The sequence below is a fragment of the Loxodonta africana genome, chromosome 11, assembly GCF_030014295.1.
Source record: "Loxodonta africana isolate mLoxAfr1 chromosome 11, mLoxAfr1.hap2, whole genome shotgun sequence".
NCBI lineage: Eukaryota > Metazoa > Chordata > Mammalia > Proboscidea > Elephantidae > Loxodonta > Loxodonta africana.
The window spans coordinates 23,500,905-23,521,650 of record NC_087352.1 but is presented as its reverse complement, the minus strand read 5'-3'; the positions used below and the strand labels follow the sequence as shown (position 1 = coordinate 23,521,650).

At 43.6% G+C, this 20,746-nt stretch overlaps 1 protein-coding gene across 9 annotated transcripts in view; it reads left to right on the top strand.

Moving 5' to 3' along the window:
- Nucleotides 1-1,386: 1,386 nt before the first annotated feature.
- LOC100665296 (leukocyte-associated immunoglobulin-like receptor 1) overlaps nt 1,387-20,746 on the top strand; it is a 30,015-nt gene continuing 10,655 nt past the window's right edge. For 2 of the 9 annotated variants that reach the window (XM_064293351.1, XM_023543533.2), the window contains exons 1-9: nt 1,399-1,751; nt 2,938-2,973; nt 5,498-5,782; nt 6,812-6,889; nt 7,380-7,502; nt 15,555-15,683; nt 15,782-15,824; nt 15,912-15,949; nt 16,161-16,213. In XM_064293351.1, coding sequence (XP_064149421.1) covers nt 1,718-1,751; nt 2,938-2,973; nt 5,498-5,782; nt 6,812-6,889; nt 7,380-7,502; nt 15,555-15,683; nt 15,782-15,824; nt 15,912-15,949; nt 16,161-16,213 — 819 coding nt within the window. In that variant the 5' untranslated portion in view covers nt 1,399-1,717. Of the gene's footprint in view, nt 1,752-2,937; nt 2,974-5,497; nt 5,783-6,811; nt 6,890-7,379; nt 7,503-9,074; nt 9,140-15,554; nt 15,684-15,781; nt 15,825-15,911; nt 15,950-16,160; nt 16,214-17,278; nt 18,192-19,952; nt 20,674-20,746 lie in introns of those variants that run through there. The other 7 variants (XR_002784712.2, XM_023543534.2, XM_064293354.1 and 4 more) reach the window with 7 other exon arrangements.

The following is a 20,746-nucleotide window of genomic DNA, read 5'->3' as shown; positions in this document are numbered from 1 at the left end:
TGGTATTAGTGATTTATTTTCAGGAAGAACCTTTTTAGTTCTTGCTTTGTGGTAAGGAGTCCCTGGGTGGCGCAACTGGTTAAGATCTTGACTACTAACTGAAAGGCTGGAGGTTCTAGTCCAGGTCAGAGAGATGTCTCATAAGAAAGGTCTGACAATTTCGTGCTGAAACGTCACAGCCTTGAAACCCCTATGGAGCAGTTCCACCCTGATTCACATGGGGTCGCCATGAGTTGGAATTCATTCAAAGGAAGCTGGTTTGGTTTTTTGGTTTTCTTAATGCTAAGTTTCAAAAGCAGATGTGTTCCTTGTAGTCCTCGAAAGTTGGAGAGTAATTTCAATCATTCTCACTACAAAGTGGAAGCTTTTGGAAGCTGGCTTAACTAAGGGAACGGGTCCCTAGACTCCTTAACTGGGGCGACCCCTGGGTTTTATCCTTTGCCCCCTATAACATACAAGGCCATGAAAACAAAACTGGGTTCATTGCCCTCAAGATGAGAGCCAGGTTCAGAGCTTGGTTTGACTCTGAGGCTTTCACCTCCCATTAATATTTGTGTGTATGTGTGTGTGTGGTGAAAATATACACACCAAAACATACGACAATTTGAAAATTTCCACATGTAAAATTCAGTGACATTAATTACATTCTTCATATTGTGCAACTATTATCACTATCCTTTTCTGAGTTATTCCACCATCATTTACATAAACTCAGTGACCCCCTAAGCAAAAACTTCCCATTTTCCCCTCCTTCCTACTTCTGGTAAACACCGGTAATCTGTGGTTTCTATATGAGCACCTGTTTCACATAAGTGAGATCATGTAGTAGTTGTCCTTTTGCGGTTGACTTATCTCACTTAGCAAATGTCTTCAAGGTTCCTCTATCTTGTGGCATGCATCAGGACTTCATTTCTCTGTATGGCTGGGTAGTATTCTATCGTGTGTATATACCGCATTTTGTTTATCCATTCATCTGTTGGTGGATGTCTCTATTGTTTCCACCAGTTTGACATATTTGATGTGCTAAATACCTGGCTCAGGGCCTTGGGTAGGGAAAATGGTTAAGCGCTTGACTATTAGCTAAAAGGTTAGTGGTTTAAACTCACACAAATGTGCATCAGAAGACAGGCCTGGTGATTTAACTCCAAAAGATCAAGGCCTTGAAAACCTACGAAGGACAGTTCTACACTGCACAAATGGGTCATCATGAGCTGGAATCGACTTAATGGCAACTAACGACAACACTATTAAATACTTGGAGGAGGGTTTTATGTTTCCCATTTTTAATATGAGGAACTGGAGACTTAAAATAGCATCACGTCTTGCCCAAGAACAGATGGTAATTAGTTCGTGGAGTTGGGACTGACGTTCAAGTCAGTTTGATTAATAACCTGTGTTCAGCCTGGCCCCATAGATTTTGCGTTAACGTGTAGGGGATTTGATCTAGAAATAAATTCAGTCTCGCACAAGCATTTGAATATGAAATATTTTTCAGCAGCCAAGTTGTTCCACAGCCTCCGACCCTGTCCTTTCGGGGGGAAGGGTGAGAAGAGTGCAAAGTACTGAGGGAAAAAAATACTCTTCCTCTTTGTGGGAGGCTGTTGCTATAGAAATCTCAAAGCAGGGCCCTAGAAATACATCCTGTTTGCTGTGTCTGCTTCAGGCCTCTGCCCATCTCCATCTGCTCCAGGGCAGGCCAGGCTTCCGGGACTGTGTGATGTCTCTTACACCCACCACTTTCCTGGGCCTTGGTGAGTCTGGGACCGAGGAGGGAGAATTAGAGGATGGGGGAGTCCAGTCCGTGTCGGGAGTCCAGTTCCTTGCTCAGTACTGACTCCATCTGGGAAACTCTAGGACCTGGGCAAGAAAAGCTCTCCTCTGCATGGGTCTGTGCACTCAACTCTCTTTCAGGTCTAGGTCTGACCACAGAAGGCTTCATCTCAGAACCCAGTATTGGGGGTGGGGACGAGTTCAGACTTAAGAAGGGCTAGACTAATGTATTTGGAAGGGGGGGCTTGGGGATTTGTCTTGAAACTATTTCAGAGCAGGAAGAAGGGTTATATATATAGTCAGACTAATGTTGGAAAGGGCCGGTTTGGAAATTATGGGTGGCTAAATTCCCTTTCAGGTCCCTGGATGGTTGTCATGGATTGAATTGTGTCCCTCCAAAATATGTGTCAACTTGGTTAGGCTGTGATTCCCAGTATTGTGTAGTTGTGCTCCATTTTGTGATTGTAATTGTATGCCAAAGAGAATTAGGGTGGGATTGTTTAACACCCTTACTAAGGTCACACCCCTAAGCCAAAGTAAAGGGAGTTTCCTCGGGTGTGGCCTGCACCACCTTTTATCTTACAAGAGATAAAAAGAAAAAGAAGTGAGCAGAGAGGGGAGACCTCATACCACCAAGAAAGCACTGCAGGGAGCAGAGCGCCTCCTTTGGACCTGGGGTCCCTTCATGGAGAAGCTCCTAGTCCAGGGGAACACTGATGAGGAGGCCCACCAAGAGAGAAAGACTGCCCCTGGAGCTGATACCCTGAATTTGAACTTTTAGCCTACTTTACTGTGAGGAAATAAACTTCTCTTTGTTAATGCCATCCACTTGTGATATTTCTGTTATAGCAGCACTAGATGACTAAGATAGTGGTGCAAATGGTTTGTGCTTCGCTACTAGCTGAAAGGTTCGCAGTTCGAAACCACCCAGCAGGACTTGGAAGATGAGCCTGTTGATCTGCTTCAGAAAGGTCACAGCCTTGAAAACTCTGTGGAGTAGTTTTACTCTGCACACATGAGGTTGCCATGAGTCTGAAAGGAATGGACAGTAACTAACAATAACAATGATGACAAATCCCCTCTTCCCCCATCAAAGCCTTCCCTTGGTAATATCCCTGTTAGGATATAGGGTGGTAGGCATTTTTCTCACTGGGCCTTCTCTTCCAGTGCTCTGCCTGGGACCAGAGATCCAAGCACACAATGGTGAGTCATGTCTTTAAACTTCCCAGCTCCCTCTCCACTCCAAGGGCAACTGTTGGGTAAGAGTGATGCTGACTCAGGAAGGGACTGGGGGGAGACCCTTAGATATACCCCAAATTGCAAATGACTCCACATGTATGACCCTAGCCCAGTTCGCTTTACTGTTCTCCACCTGTCTTCTTATTAAGAAAACAAAAACAGAAAAACATTTGCTATCTAACCGAAAAAAACCAAACCCATTGCCGTTGAGTCGATTCTGACTCATAGCGACAGTAGTTGACACCAGTTCATGATGGCGACTCAATGTGTGTCAGAGTAGAGCTGTGCTCCATAGGGTTTTCAACGGCTGATTCTTTGGAAGTAAATGACCAGGGCTTTCTTTTGAGGTGCCTCTGGGTGTATTCGAACCACTAACCTTTCAGTTAGTGGCCAAGTGCTTAACCATTTGCAACAACCAGAGACTACATCTTCTTAGAAGCTCCACTTAATGCAGCAAAACCAATTCAGATTGAACATGCTCAAAGTTGGCCATGAACTCCTCCATACAAGCCAAGACCTCCCTATGCATCCTCTTTACAGGGAATATTACAGTCCCAAAAGGCAGAATCTGAGAATTCATCCTAGATCCCGTCTTCACACTTCTACATGTTGTATATCACCAAAGAATGTTGATTTACCGCCTACATTTTTCTCAAGTCTTCTTGCACACTCTCTCCCCAACTGCATCCAAGCCACTTCCATCTCTCAGTTACATGGCCGCTATTCCCCTCTCCCCTCTGTGGGCCTGCCTCCACTATCTACCCATGCTATCTTTTCTACCACTCCCTCTCCACACCAAAGCAGTGGCTATTTGCATTTTAAAAGCACTACCATGATCGTTTTAATTCACAACAAATTATTTTATGTAAAAAATGTTCACTTATTTTATATTTTTCATTATTTCTTTAAATTTTATTTTTCACTTATTTTTATTTCATTTTATTAATTTTTTCAGTTAAAAATTTTTTTTAATTGTAAGGCAAAATTTTATGTTTCCTTGAAGTCCTCCCAGGGTTTATCTTCAGATAGAATCATACTCTCTTTTATCTGACCTCTATTTTCTCAGGCATATCTGGCCCCCATGCTACCACCTCACTTATCTCCAGGCACCCTGGCTTTCCTTCAGGTTTTCAAACACCCCATGTTCGCGCTGCATGACTTTCTCGTACACTGACTTCTCTTCTACCCCCTATCTGCTCAGCAGAGATAACTCATCCCTCAGGTCTCAGCTTAGAGACCCTCAGAGAAGAGTCAGTGCTCCCTTCATTTGGCTCTCTCAATACCTGGACTCACCCATGAGGACACTTGTCACAGTTTGTAGTGTAAATTTGGACAATTACTGATCAGTGTCTGTCCTGCTTCCTAGGCTTTTAGCTCTAAGAGGGCTGGGATGATACCTGACCTTCTCATAATTGTGGAATTAGTGGTACATGCAAAGAATATATAAGCTCAGAGAGGGAAGGAACTAGTATTTAGTTGAAGGAATGAATGAGTGGGTGGGTGAATGAATGAGTGAGTGAATGAATGAATCAGAGAATGAGTGAGTGAAGGAATGAGTGAATGAAATGAATGAAGTGAGAATGTGAGTGAATGAATGAATAAGCGAAGGAATGAATACATGAATGGAAACTCCACCAACCCAAGTCATGGGGCCAAGGCCCATCCTGACTCATTCCCACCCGATTTTGCTAACTTCAATGCAACGTTCTTGTATCTGGGCTTCAAACCCCTCTCTCCCCTACCCTTGTCAGCCAAGTTGAGAGAGGCCAAGATTTTTCAAGAAGCTTAATAAGGAGGAAATGGAAATAAGGCTCAGATGGATGTAGAAAATACACAGGAAAACCCAGATATGATTGCTCAACAGAAGACTTGCGTTAGAAACAGGGAGCCTTCTTTTGCTGGGTGTCCACTGGGAACCACGCCTGTGCTGGGCGTGTTACCCATACCTCTCCTTGGGTGCCTATAAGAGCTTTGCAGGCCCCCGGCCCTACACCTCACACAATCCCAGTGAGGACTGGCCCCAGCCCCAGACTCATTCCTGCCAACCCCAGACTCCTCCTTCCCTTAGATGTCTCCATGAACATCCTGGCCATCCCCATTCTTTGCCTCCCCCTGCTGTCTCTTCATTCCCTGGAATGTGGCCATGAGCAGGGACAGAGCTGGGCTCTGCAGAGACGTGTGGGATCTGGTGTGGTTTTGGGACACACATACTTCCTGAGTGGCATGAGAAAGACCCAAGGTGTGACCAAGTCTCTCTCTCTTTATTGTCAAGTAGAGAAAACACTTCGTCAGTGATGAGAATTAAAATGGATGTGAGGAGTCTTTTGGGGACGATGGAAATGTTCTAAGCTTGAATTGTGGTGATGGTCGCACAACTCTGTAAATTTACTAAAGCAAGTGCATCGTGCAGCAAAAAATGGGGGAATTTTATGGAATGGTGATTTCCTCACGAGTGGACTCTGAGGTGTTTGCTCTGATTCCTTCCTAGGGAGCCTGCCTAGACCCTCCATCTCAGCCGAGCCAGGCTCTATGATCCGCTGGGGAATGCCTGTGACCTTCGTGTGCCAGAGCCCTCATGGGGCTGAGGCATTCCGACTGGAGAAGAGTAAAAGTAACTCATACCAAGATGTGAAGCTCTCTTCTGGGACTGAGAAAGAGGCTAGGTTCCTCATCAACTCAGTGACGACAGACACTGCAGGGCGTTATAACTGCCTTTATTTTACAGGGAATACCTATTCTGAGCGCAGTGAGTTCTTGGAGCTGGTGGTGACAGGTGAGGAGGCATCCAGAGCCCCTACCCCTCTCAGACTCTTTCCTCATGTTTGTACCCAGGTCCTGGGTCCTGTCCCCAGCTCCACCATCTCTCCGCAGACCCCCACCCTCCTCCAACCTCTCCTCCCACACCTGTCTGGCTCCCTCAGTACACCTGTCCCCTCTGACTTCAGACACCGCTGAGGTTCATGGAGACTTGTGTCTCGTGTGGACACAGTGGAATACCTGGATATTCAACTCCAGCATCAAAAGGTGGACAGTATTGGACACTGCTCGATGGGCTGGCAAGTGGATTCCCAGCCCCCTCTGGTTCCTCTGTCCATAGAATGGTTGCAGGATGGATTCCCTTCAGAGGAACGTGCATCTTTTTGCCCGGGATGGCATGTTAAATCGTCCCTTAAATTGATCCAGAAGCACTGTGACCTCAGGCAATATGTTGTCCTGTGATGTGGTCCATCCCTCCCATTGAACGGATCCACACTGTCCAGAGATGGCCTGTAGACTAGGGGTAGACAGTCCTTTGGGGGAACCTATGGGGTGAGACAGGCACTGCCTTGTGTGTGCTCAGACCCTGGTGAGGTCCTAGAGTCAAGGTCCAGTGAGGAGGCTCCAACCCAATGCATGTGGTCCCAGGGCCTCCATGCTGATTCTATGAGGTCAAGAATGTTGGAGCAAGTGTCTGCTCTTCTGCCACCTTCCCTACCTGTGTCTTTTGCCCTTGATCTCACCTACCTGGGCTCAGATCTTTGAGTCTCACAGGAAGTGATAGGACCAGGGTCAGAATACCACCACCCTGGACATGGGACTGGGGTTGGGGAAACGACCAGACAACTCATGATGGAGGTGCAAAGGGGGTGATCAGCTCTCTGCAGAGTGACACAGGGGGATGTCTTTCTCAGGTCACTTCTCCTGGAGTCATATTCTCTGGAACTGGAAAGGCCAGGCTGAGTGGGGCTGACCATTAGCAGCCTCTATATAAACTTTTTTTTTTTATATAAACTATAAACCCTTCTTCTGTCCCCGTTCACAGGAGACCATGGATCTTTCAGCCCCTCACCCACAGTACTCCATTCCTCACCTGTTGAGTGGCAGAGTTCTCAGCCTGGAGGTGGGTTATTAGGGTTCCCTGTGTTGGGATTTAGGCTCTGGGGCTCATCCCTCTACCCTGGGCTTAGAACCAGGGACCAGTAATATCAGAATAAGAACCGACATCCACTGGGTGAGGGATATCCCAAAGACTATAGTAACACTAGCTTTGAGTGAAAACTAACTCTATGCCAAGCACTACTGAAAATATATAATTCTCACAGCAACATTATGAGGAAGGTATGTTATCAGGTGGGATCAGTCCCTGGAGAAGGACATCATGCTTGGTAAAGTAGAGGGTCAGTGAAAAATAGGAAGATCCTCAATGAGATGGATTGACACAGTGGCTGCAATAATGGGATCAAGCATAGCAATGATTGTGAGGATGTGGCAGGACTGGACAGTGTTTTGTTCTGTTGTACATAGGGTCGCTATGGGTCAGAACCAGCTGGATGCACCTAACACTACTCTGCTTCTATCCATCACCCATTTTTTTAAATTTTGATATGCAGAAACTCTGTTAAAGGTTCTCGCACTGAGTCACAGGGCAATTAAGGGGAAGAGTCTGAATTCAGCCCTGGAAGCCAGATCCCGGATGTCAGAATTTAATGCCTCTCTACACCACCCCCTAGTGGGTAAGGTCTACTATTTGCCCCACTCTGCAACTGATAACCTTTGCCGTCTAGCTACCTTATAGGACAGAGTAGAACTGCCTCATAGGGTTTCTAAGGCTGTAATCTTTACAGAAGCAGATTGACACATCTTTCTTCTGTGGAGCAGCAGGTGGCGAGTTTGAACTGCCGTCCTTTCCTAAGTATTTCATCTTTTTAGGGGCTATTATAAATGATATTGTTTTCCTGATTTCCTTCGTGATATTCTCTTTGTTGTGTATAAGAATCCAACTGATTTTTGTATGTTGATCTTATATCCTGTTACTCTGCTGAATCTTTCCATTAGTTGCAGTAGCTTTTTTTGTGGAATCTTTGGGGTTTTCTATGTATAGGATCTTATCACCTGCAAATAGGGACAGTTTTATTTCTTCCTTTCCAATTTGGATGCACTTTATTTCTTTCTCTTGCCTTATTGCTTTAGCTAGGATTTCCAGCACAATGTTAAATAGGAGTGATGATAAAGGACATCCTTGTCTTGTTCCCATTCTCAGGAGGAATGGTTTCAGTCTCTTTCTGTTGAAAATGATGTTGGCTATTGGTTTTGTATAGATGCCCTTTATTATGTTGAGGAATTTCCCTTTTATTCCTATTTCATTGAGAGTTTTTTAAATCAGGAATTGGTGTTGGACTTTATCAAATGCCTTTTCTATGTGGATTGAGATGATCACTTGACTCTTTTGTTTATTGTTGAGCCATCCTTGTATGCCCGCTATGAATCCCACTTGGCCGTGGTATATTATTTTTTTGATATGATGCTGAATTCTATTGGCTAGAATTTTTTTTTCAGAATTTTTGCATCTATATTCATGAAATACATTGGTCTGTAGTTTTCTTTTTTCTGTGGCATCTTTGCCTGTCTTTGGTATCAGGGTTATGGGGGCTTCATAGAATGAATGCAGGAATATTCTTTCCTTTCCTATGCTCTGAAATTGTTTGCGTAGAACTGGTGCGAGCTCTTCTCTGAATGTTTGGTAGAATTCTCCAGTGAAGTCATCTGGTCCAGGGATTTTTTTTTGTTGGGAGTTTTTTTTTTTTTTTTAATTATCTCTTCAATTTCTTCTTTTGTTGTGGGTCTCACCAGATTTTCTATCTCAGTTTGTGCTAGTTTGGGTAGGTAGTGTGTTTCTAGAAATTTGTGCATTTCCTCTAGGATCTCAAATTTGTTGGAATACAATTTTTTATAGTATTACATCATGACCTTTTTATTTCAGCTGAATCTGTTTCAATGGGTCTCATGTCTTGTTTGGGTTATTTATCTTGTTTGGGTTATTTATTTATCTTGTTTTTTTTTTTGTCAGTTTTGTCAATGCTTTGTCAGTTTAGTCGATCTTTTCAAAGAATGAACTTTTGGTCTTATTGATTTTTTTCTATTGTTTTTATGTTCTCTATTTCATTTTTTTTTATTTCATTTATTTCTGCTCTAATCTTTATTATTTCCTTTCTTTTGGTGGCTGCAGGCTTTTTTTTGCTGTCCTTTCTCTAGTCTTTCGAGTTGTAGGGCTAACGTTTTGATTGTTACTCATTTTTCTTTTTTAGATGTGTGCATTTATTGCTATAAATTGACCTCGGAGCACTGCCTTTGCTGTGTCCCAAATGATTTGGTAAGATGTATTTTTGTTCTCATTTGATTCCAGAAATTTTTTTATTCCCTCTTTGATTTCTTCTATTACCCAGTTGTTTTTAAGCAAGGTGTTATTCAGGTTCCATATGTTTGATTTTTTTCCCCTTGCTCTTCTGTTATTAATTTCTACTTTTATGGAGTGATCAGAGAGAATGCTTTATATTATTTTGATGTTTTGGATTTTATTAAGCGTTGCTTTGTGATCTAAAATTGTGGTCTATTCTGGAGAATGTTCCATGTGTGTTGGAAAAGAATGCACACTTTGCTGCTGTTGGGTGGAGTGTTCTCTATATGTCTATAAGGTCATATTGGTTGATTTTAGCTTTTAGATCTGTATCTTTGTTGAGTTTCTTTCTAGATGTTCTGTCCACTACTGAGAGTGGTGTGTTGAAGTCTCCTACTATTACTGTGGAGCTGTCTATTTCTTTTTTTCAGTGGTGTTAAAGTTGGTTTTATGTATTTTGGAGCCCTGTCATTAAGGGTATGTCTTCTTGGTGGATTGTCCCTGCAATCATTATATAATGTTCTTCCTTGTCTTTTATGGTTGATTTCGCCTTAAAGTCTGTTTTACCTGTGATTTTTTGGTTACTGTTTGCTTGATATATTGTTTAATATATTTATGTCTGTGTGTCTAAGATGTTTCTCTTGTAGACAGCATATTCATATTGACTGGTCATGTTTTTTAATCCATTCTGCCACTCTCTATCTCTGTACAGATGCATTTAAGCCGTTAACCTTCAGTGTGATTATTGATGAGTTTATTGCTGTCATATTGTGCTTTTTTGGTGGTGCTGATGTTTTCTTTGTTCCTCTTATTTTCCTGTGCTCAGTTCCTTTAGTTTGTGGATTTTCATTTCTTTTGTTATTATAGATTTTGAGTTTATTGAGACTTTATGTTTTTCTTCTTTTTTATTCTGGTAAGTAGGTAGGTTTGTTAGCTTTCTTTGTGGCTACCTTGAAATTTACCCTTAAATTTGTAATTTTGAACCAGTCTTTTATTACTTGATATTGCCTTTACTTCCTCTCGGTTACAAAGTTCTATACTTAACACTGTTTATTCCCCCTTTCATTGTTTTGACATTGTCGTCATTTACAGATTGATGTTTCTGTTTCCCTGTTTTAAGTCTTTTAGCTTTGTTTTATTTTTGGGAGTTCTTTACCTAGGTTGGTATCTGGCTGATGCTGTCCTGTGTCCTAGACTCCAGCTGTTGTCTGATGTTGGTGTTTCTCTAAATGAAGGACTCCTTTTAATATTTCTTGTAAGTTTGGTTTGGTTTTTACAAATTCCCTTAATTTCTTTTTATCTGGAAATGTCCTAATTTCACCATCATATTTGAGAAGGAGTTTTACAGGATATATTATTCTTGGTTGACAGCTTTTTCTTTCAAGGTTTTATATATGTCATCCCATTCCCTTCTTGTCTGCATAGTTTCCTGCCAAGTAATCAGAGCTTATTGTTTCCCCTTTGTAAGTGACTTTTCCTTTTTCTCAAGTTGCTGTCAGGATTCTATCTTCATCTTTGGTTTTCACAAGTGTGATTATGGTATGTCTTGGTGACTTTCTTTTGAGTTCTATCCTATATGGGGTTTGTTGAGCTTCTTCTGTGGTCAGCTTTTCATCTTTCATGATATTTGGGAAGTTTTCTGCCAGAAAATCTTCAACAATCTTCTCTGTGTTTTCTATTTTATCCCCTTGTTCTGGAACTCTGATCACATGCAAATTTTTGCTCTTGATTGTGTCCCACATAATTCTTTCTTTTCCTCAAACAAAGTGGCATCCATGGATTTGTCTTCAGTCTCATTGATTCTGTATTCCATTGTGTCAAATTTGCTCCTAAAACTTTTTATTGAGTTGTCTATTTCTGAAATTTTGTTATCTTTTGGATTTCTAGTTTCTATTTTTTGTGATTTCTAATTGTTTATTTATTTTGATGTTTCGTTCTTGTATTATTTTTCTGAATTCTTCTATTGCTTTGTGTTTTTCTTGATTTTGGCTATGTTTTTGTTGGTTTTGTCTGTCTTTCCCATGATTTTTTTCTATTTTCTCCTTAGTTTTATCTGTGTTTTCCTTGATATATTCCCTCATCTCTGGAAGAGTCCTAAATATTAGTCTTTTGAATTCTATATCAGGTAGTTCCAGTCTTTTCTTCTACTGGAAGGTCTTTTGGTCACTTGCAGGAGACATCTAATGTTGCTTTTTAAGTTTTGATATGGCCTGCTGTCTCTGAGATATTAAGGTATTGTTTTCTATATTTATTGATTGTGTGCTCATTTGTTTTGTCTTGCTTTTTTTGTTTTGCTTTGACATATCAAGGCAGTTTGCTGCTTGCTTGTCTGTGGGCATGATAACTCTCACCACCTTGTCCAGGCAGGCAAGGCAGCAGCAGGCAGGGTGAGCTTGCTTCATTGTACACTGGTTTGGCAAAGTGACTGAAGGTGGACTGGGTAGGGGCTGTCTGCCTCCCGTGGTTGGTACAGTGGTATGAGAGCATTCACAGCCCCTCACCAGATAGGCAGGGGTGTTGGACGGGAAATGGTAAGGACTTGTTTGCCTCTGTTCAGCAGCTGGTCGAGTGACAGGAGGAGGGGGGAGTGCAGGCCCAGTGTGGCGGCAGGCCTGAGCCAAGAATGGTCTAGCCATGGTGGCATGGTGAGGGCCAACATGAAGGGAGAGTTGTATACAGGGCTAGGTCGGGGGAACAAAGAAAAGAAAATAGAGAGAGGGAAGGAAAAAGGGTAGCCGGCAGGTGAGGGTGGGGCAGATCTGAGGGCTGGCCAGAAGGGTCGTAAGGGGGGATGTGGCATATGGGGCTATATGGGAGGGAGAAAGAAAAGAAAGAAGGGGGAAAAAATAGTGCATCAGGAGCCAGCAGGCCAGTGGCTCTCTACCCATGGTGGTGAGGCATGCTCCGACAGAAAGGGGTAGAAGTGGTGTATGGGACTAGATGGGAGGGAGAAAGAAAAGAAAGAAAGGGGGAAAAATGGTGTTGTGGGAGCCAGTGGGTGGGGGTGGGACCTGGGCTGGTGGGAGGCTGGTGGCTCTCTACCTGCCAAATTACTAACCTTTCGGTTAGCAGATGAGCCCTTAACCACTGCACCACCGGGGCTCCTTCTGCAACTGATGTAGTGAGTTAAAACTCATCTTCCAAACTTAGACAGTTTGAGAGTAAATGAAACTTTTTTTTTTTTTTTTTAAATAATCAACATAAGACCACCCTAGGAGGAAGATGCCCTCTCTGAGGGGGCGTGTCTCTGAAAGGATGAAAAATCTTGGGGCCACATGCAAATCCTATGTCTCTGTCTGTCCATTTATAGCCTTTCTGGTACTGCCCATACTGTATGACTGGGTTAAGCTACCCCTGTGCCATGGGTCTCAGATTGTTCAGCTGTTCCTTCTCCTCTGGTTTGTCACCAGGACCTTCCAGGAGGAGAAGACCCATTTGTGATCCATATATGGATCCTTCCCCACCGCCAGTGTCCTGTGTCCAAAGTGGTCATCCACTGACCCTGGCTCTGTTCACTGCCTGTGAGGTTCAAGTCTCTGACTCCAGGCAGGTGAAACCAGTGGGAAAAACCAGTGGGAAGGTGGGAAAGGAGCAGGTGCTTTGCTCCAGAAAGACTTCCTGTCGGAGGGTCCTGAGCCTGCTGGTCAGAAGATTGTGATAGGCTTGGGGTGAGGAGAACCTGGGTTTGAATCCAGGCTCCAAATCTTATCAGCCATCTGTTTTTAGGCAAATGTCTCTCCTACTCTTCCTCCTCCTCCTCCTCTATCTCTCCCTCTGTCATCTCATTTTTTCATGCCTGGAAGCATAAAGGTTAAGAATGCAGACTCTGATCCAGGCTGTCTGGGTTTAGGTCCCAGTTCTGCCCCTCCTAGCTGTCTGTTCTTCGGGTTATTACTGAAACAATTTCTGTCTCCATTTTCTTATTTGAAAAATGGGTAATAAAAGGACCTTCTTGCAGAGTTGTTTAGAGGATACATTAGCTCATTTACACATGGCTCTTAAATCAGTGTATGCCATATGGAAACCCTGAACAAGTGTTGCTCTTCATAATATGGGGCAAATATTTTCTTCTCACCTCATATGTGAGAGTCATTGATGTGCTGCAGGTTTGATATACATTGCTCTTGTGAATTTAATAATGAGAAATAATTAAGAATGAAGCCTAGAAATACAGATATGTGTATGTATGTATTTATGTAAATATGTATAATTTTAAATCATAGATTTATAATGTCAAGTTATATCTATACAACTTAAATTATATTAAATCATATTTATATTGTATTTAAATACACATGTAACGTAATTAATATAACATATTAATACAATCTTATATTAATACAATATTATATAATATTTTACTATAATATATTTATGTAATATATTGTATATTATAATATAATTAACATATGTTACTAAATTAGTATATACCATGTATTAACTGTATATAAATTATATAAGTAATTAAAATAATATATAGTTACAATATAAATTATATTATTTATCATATTCTATATGATAAATAATTTTATATTTATATTTAATAATGGTAATTGATATTTTAAAGAATTTATTTTTAATTTAAAAGCAAAGTTATTAATGTATAATTAATAATATACATTTAATAAATTTATTTTGTAAAGTACATGTGGCCTAGTGGTTAAGAGCTACTATGAGCTACAGCTGGTACCCAAAAGATCAGCAATTTGAATCCACCAGCTGCTCCTTGGAAACCCTGTAGAGCAGTTTTACTCTGTCCTATAGGGTCTCTGTGAGTCCAAATTGACTCGATGGCAGTGGGTTTGGTTTTTATTTTGGTGTATTTACTTCATTATATTAAAATGTATTATGTTTTCATAAAATAATTATATATACTTTTAATTATAAATCTATAATTTATAATACATATAATTTAAAATTGCATACATAAGTAAAACATTTTGTAAAATTTAATTTAATTTTAAACTATGGTACATGCTATAAAGGGAAAGCACAGGCAGCAGTGATATAGAATAGCTGGTGGGATCTTAGATAAGGTATTTAAGGAAAGACTCTCCAGCATAGTAAAGTTTTCTGCCTTCCAAAAGAATATTCAAGTTTCAGCTACTGGAACCGTAAGAGGGGAGGAAGGTGTTCTAGGAAGAGGGAACAGCAGGTACACTCAACTTGCGGTTGGAAAAATCCAAAAGGAGCTGTTCATTTCTTGTGACATGGGGTCAGTGATACCCACCATGCAGGGCACAGTGAATATTAAATGGTTAATATACATGAACCACAATGCACTGTGCCTGGCAACTTCCAGCAACATGAGCATATCTGGGTCAAGGTTTCTTCACCCAGAGCAGATGGTTCCACCCATCAGAGGGCTGCTGCTGGGAAGAACAGATAAACTAGAGATGGAAATTCCTGCACTCTGGGCGGGAGTCCAGGAGGAGGTCAGCAAGGGGTGGTTCCTGCCCTCTATTCCTACTTGTCAGTGTCTACAGAGGTCCACAAATGGTGGTGAGAGCAGCACTGCCCAGTGGAACTTCCATGTGAAGGAAATGGTCTATACCTGTGCTATGTAATATGGAGATCACTGATCCCATGTGGCTACTGGGCACTTGAGCAAGAGTGCTGAGAATCTGACATTTTAATTCCAGCTAATTTTAGTTGAATTTAAATTTAGATAGCCACATGTGGGCCACCATTTTGAACAGCATATAATTAGAACATTTCCATCATCATAAAAAGTTCTATGGTCTAGAGGGTCTTTGGGAAACCCTGGTGAGGGAGGTGGGGGACACTCAAAGCCTTGTTTGTCGGACTCAGACTTCTGACCTCATCTCCTTCTGATTCCTTGTTTTTAGGAGCTCCCTATTGGAATGACACCAATAATAAGAGTGAATGATGGGGACAGAGTGGGGAGGTGTTCAGCCTTGGCCCTGGGAGGCAGGCCTCCCCACTCAGACTGGAAGCTCCTGGAGCATGGGGCTAGTGATTGTCTCTTGGGGCAGGGGAAGACAATGGGCTTCAGAATCATTCAAATTTCAGCTTCGTTACACACACACACACACACACACACACACACACACACATATATATGACCAAAACCTGCTGCCATCAAGTCGATTCTGACTCATAGTGACCCTATAGGACTGAGTGGAATGCCCCCATAGGATTTTCAAGGAGTGCCTGGTGGATTTGGACTGCAGACCTTTCGGTTAGCAGTCTTAGCTCTTAACCACTATGCCACCAGGGGTTCATATATATGTGCAGTAGGTGCTCAATAGCTGTGAGCTGTGTGTAGATGCAGTAGATGCCCAACAGCTATGAGCTGTTTGTGATATGTGATGTGCAATAGGTGCTCAATAACTGTAAGCTGCTGATATCTTGGTCCCATCTTTCCTAGATACAACTCGTCCCCAAATCCTGTCACCAGAACTGCTTTACAGTCTCATTGGGATCTCTGTGGCCTTTCTCCTTTGTCTCCTCCTTCTGGTCCTCTTCTTCATCCATCGTCAGTGTCAGAGAAAACACCGTAAGTGTCAAGGACAGGGGTGGGTGACCTGAGGAGGTTGTTGGGGGATCCTGTAGAGAGGACCTCTTTTCTGAATTGAGACCACTGATTGTCCTCAGGGATCCCCAGAAGCAAGGGCAAGGAGCAAAATCCACAGGAGAGGTGAGGTTACTGGGAATGACCCCCAAGCCCCTACTCAATCATCTGTGTCCTGGCTGCTCTTAATACTTATTCGTTCTTTCCCCTCAGGTTAAGCCCAGGTGTTGATATCCTGAACAGCACACCAGGTAAGGGGGTAAGGAGGAGGGACTGGCCTGGAAGGAGGGAAGTGGGGATTCAGTGAAAGTCAGAAAGCAACAGGAGAAGAGGGGAATGTTTGGAAACATTCTAGATGTTCTATTTGGGGTGAAGGATGAAATCTAAAGCTATGTGATTTCAGGGATATTTGCTTTCTAAAGTCTACCCCAGAGTAATGACCACTTGTCCTCTCCCCTCCAGATATGGCCAGAGTGGATGGACTTCCTGAGAATGACAGAGAGATGGACACCTCAGTAAGTCTTTGAGTTCATTATTTGTTGCTACATAACAAAGTTCTCCAAATTTAACAGTTTAACAAAATTAGGTCAGTTTCTTGGGTCAGGAAATTGGGAGTGGCTCAGCTGTGTGGTTCTGGCTCAGGGTCTCTCAAGAGGTTGCTGTTGAGATATTGAGCAGGGCTGCATTCATCTGAAGGCTTGACTGGGGCTGGAGGATATATTTCTAAGATGTCTACTCCCACGGCTCTTGGCAGGAGTCCTCAATTCCTCACCATGTTTGCCTCTCCATGGCAGCCAACTTCCCCCAGGGTTAGGAATCCAAGAGAGGGCAGGGCAGAAGTTACTATGTCTTACGTGGCCTCACCTTGGAAGTGATATGCCATCACTTCTGCCAAATTCTGTTGGTTATACAGTAGTTGTTTTTAGTTGCCATTGAGTCGGCCTCAACTCATGGAGACCCCATGTATAACAAGTTTAGACTTTTGTGATCCATAGAGTTTTCACTGGCTGATTTTTGGAATCAGCCTAGTCTGTTAGTCTGGAAGCTCTGCTGAAACCTGTTCAGTATCATAGCAACATGCAAGCCTCCATTGACAGATGGATGGTGGCCGCACATGAGGTGCATTGGCCAGGAATTGAACCCAGGCCTCCTGCAAGGAGCCCTGGTGGCACAGTGGTTAAGTGCCCAGCTGCAAAGTGAAAGGTCAATGATTCAAACCTACCAGCTGCTCCACAGGAGAAAGATGTGGCAGTTTGTTTCTGTAAACATTTGCGGTCCTGAAAACCCTATGGACCAGTTCTACTCTGTCCTATAGGGTTGCTATGAGTTAGAATTGACTCGGCAGCTGTTTCCGCCTGCCACCATGGGTCTTCTGCATGGTAGTTGAGATTTCTAGTCTACCACTGAACCATCACTGCCCTTTTTGTCACACGGAGCAGCCCTGATATCACATGCGAGGGGACAACACAGTAGCATGATCGTTGAGTGCCATCTTGGAAACTGGGTACCAACCAGTCCTCCCTAAGGCCCTCTCCTCTCACCCTCAGCCACCCTGACTCACCCTGGCCTCTTTCCCTCAGGCCCCTGCTGCAGGAAGTCCCCAGGAGGTGACATACGCTCACCTGGACCACTGGGCCCTCACTCAGGGGGCAGTCCGAGTGGTATCCCCCCAGTCCGCAGAGCCTATGGTGGAATCTGGCATGTATGCATCCCTTGCCAAGCGCTGACCCCAGGGCCCACCTGCCTGCTGCACCCAAGGACACAGGACATCACTCTGGGAAGGGCTTGGAGCAGCCAATTAGAAGGCTTCCGCAGTGGAATCATGTCTGCTCTGGGGCATCAGCCAGTCAGCTCCTTGGGAGACAAGAGCTGGGGTCTGGAGGTCACTGATTAACATCTAAGAGATTCAGTAACCAGGCAATCTCTTCCACAATCGACCAGCTTCTTAGAGACATTGTGTTGCAGCTGTTTCCAGGCACCTCACTACAGTCACTGGACTGTTTCCAGAAACCCAACTACAGCTGCCCAGTTGTTTCCAGAGACCCAGCTACAGCCACGCAGCTGTTTCCAGAGACCCCACTACAGACTTTCAGCTGTTTCCAGAGATCCAGCTACGGCCACTCAGCTGTTTCTAGAGACTCTGCTACAGTCATTCAGCTTTTTCCAGAGACCCTACAGCAACCACCCAGCTGTTTCCAGGGGCCCAGTTATAGTTGCCCAGCTGTTTCCAGAGATCCCACTATATGTGCCCAGCTGATTCCACAGACCCAGCCACAGTCACCAAGCTGATCTCATAAACCGTTGCAGTCACCCAGCTGCTTCTAGACATTCCCCCTTCTCTGAATTCCAAACTGCCACCAGAGACTCCATTTTAATTATCTACTCACTGACTCTATAGTCCTTTCCAGAGTTCAGCTGCTGGCCTTGAGACTGTTATACTTATGCAGCATCTTGCTTTACTTTGTTCACCGATAAACATCTCCAGAAGCCTAAGCTATGGCTTATAGGGTCGCTATTTTTTTTTTTTTATGAGTCACAATCAACTCGACAGCAATGGTTTTTTTTTTTTTCTTTCTTTTTTTTAACCTACCGCAGCCTTACACTTGGTGCTGGGGTGCACAGGTTACTGGGTTCCAGTCTCTGCCTCCACAGTTGCTCAAAACTTAGTGAGGGAACAAGACCGACAAAGGAAGCATCAGTGTTTTCTGAGTGTGTGTGTGTTAGGAATGAATGAGGGAAGGGTCTGAGGGGATGTGTGGCCAGGTGAAGGCAGAGAGCTGGCCCCATCTAATGACTGCCCCCCAGCCACTACACACACACACACACACACACACACACACACGCACACATAGAAACATGCACACACACACACTTAAGTACACACATGCACACATACATGCACACACACATCCATACACATGCACTCACACATATGCACACATGACGGTTTGAACCCACCCAGAGGCACCTTGGAAGACAGGCCTGGTGATCTATTTCTGAAAAGTCACAGCTTTGAAAACCCAATGGAGCCACTCTACTCTGCACACATGGGGTCACCATAAGTCGGAATTAGCTTGACAGCAACTAACAATGACCTCAAGGCTTTTGCTCCAGATCCTCAACAGCACCCCTTGCTGACTGGATCAGTCCAGGAAGTTGGCCTGGCTCTCAAGCCTCCTTGATTTATCCAGCACGGTGGCTCTGGCCTTATCCCAGCCTCTCTTTTGTTGGACAGTCAGGGTGCCCCTGCCCTGGGTTCTCAGCTGCCTCCATGTTTCCCACATCCACTGAATTTCTCACACACTCCTCATCATTGAGAATACTCTGCCTCAACTTCCCTGCACACACACCTGTGTACATATGACCTCTCAGCCAGGAGGTTGGTCAGCATTCCCAAGGTCTTCTTCTGGTCAGGCTTGTGGTCAGCATGGGGAATATGGGGATGAAGGTGACATGGCCTTAGTTCTAGAAGCTCACAGCCCAGGGGGATGGTAGGAGATGAAGACAGTGGAAGGGGACATGGCGATGAGGGACGATGAGGGTCCTGAGCTGGCTCTGGGGCCTAGGGACAAGCAGGAGACAAAGGATTCCTGAACACATGAGAAGACACAACTTGGCTGGAGTGTGCTCAGCATGTGTGGGGACAGCAAATGGGCCATGGGTTGAAGTGATGTTGTCTTAGTCTGGGTTCGCTAGAGGGGCAAAACCAGTGAAGCATATATACATAAAAAAAAAAAAAAAAAATTTTTTTTTTTTTATATGTATAGAGAGAGAGAGAGAAATTTACTTCAAGGAAATGGCTCATGCAATTGTGGGGGCTGGCAAGTCCCAAATTCGTGGGTCAGGCAGCAGGCTGCTGGGTCATGGGGTTGCGGGGGCTGGTGAATCCAAACTGCAGATCAGGAGGCAGGCTGGAGGCTTCCTCACATCCCAAGAACCAGAGGTCAAGCAGCAAGAAGAGTGCAGGATCAAAAGAGAGAATGAGCTGGCCAGAATACTCTTACATAATGAATGCAGGCCATGTCCCCAAGGAAACGCCTCTTCCAACTGCTTGGCTGCTCACATCAAATCACAAAATGAGAGGTGATTACATAGTGTCTGCCAAGCCACTGAGAATCATAGCCTAGTCGAGTTGACACGTAACAGTAACCATCACAGGATTGGACAAGGTGGGAGGGTCCCTGTAGACCATTGTAAGGTCTTTAATTCCACTCAGCATGAGATGAGACGTTTCCCACTTTCTCCCTTCTTCAGGCTCTTCCACACTGAGCTCCAAACACAGCACGTGTCCACCTGGCCGTAGGACATGGACCTTGCTCTTCCCTTTGTCCTTCTCACCTGGCTAATGCCCTCCAATTTTGAAAAGAGATGCTGTCCTTCCCAATAAGCTTCAATGACTTCTGTTTCCATTATCGCATCTCCTTCCCTCTGTCTTTCAAACACTCAGAGTAAAACAGAAAATGACTCTGCCAGTTACTAGGGGGCGAGACCCTCTTGTGTGGATTAGCTTTTGGCGTGTGTGTATTTAAAAACAAAAATAAGAAACCTGAATGTGTGTTACAGGTCTAGTACTAAAACAATGTTATATATTAGGAAAAGAACATTAAAAAAAAATTAAACAAAAGCATAAACAAACAAACAAAAACTTGCCATTGAGTCAATTCTGACTCATAGCGACCCTACAGGGCAGAATAGAATTGCCCCTTTGCATTTCCAATGCTGTAATCGTTCTCTTGCTCTTGCGTAGTGGCTAGTGGGTTTGAACTGCCAGTCTTTCGGTTAGCAGTCAAGTGCTTAGCTACTGTGCCACCGGGGCCCCTTCAAACAAAAACTGCCCCATAGGGTTTCCAAGGAGCAGCTGGTGGATTTGAACTGCCTACATTTTGGTTAGCAGCCAAATGCTTAACCACTGCACCATCAGGGTGCCCACAAAAACATAAAAAAAAAAAAAAAGATGGTACTTATTATGGAGAAATTGCTATTCTTGTTCTAGGCAAATATTAACACATTCTATTCTCATTCAAACTATGCTCAATATGTCCTATTAT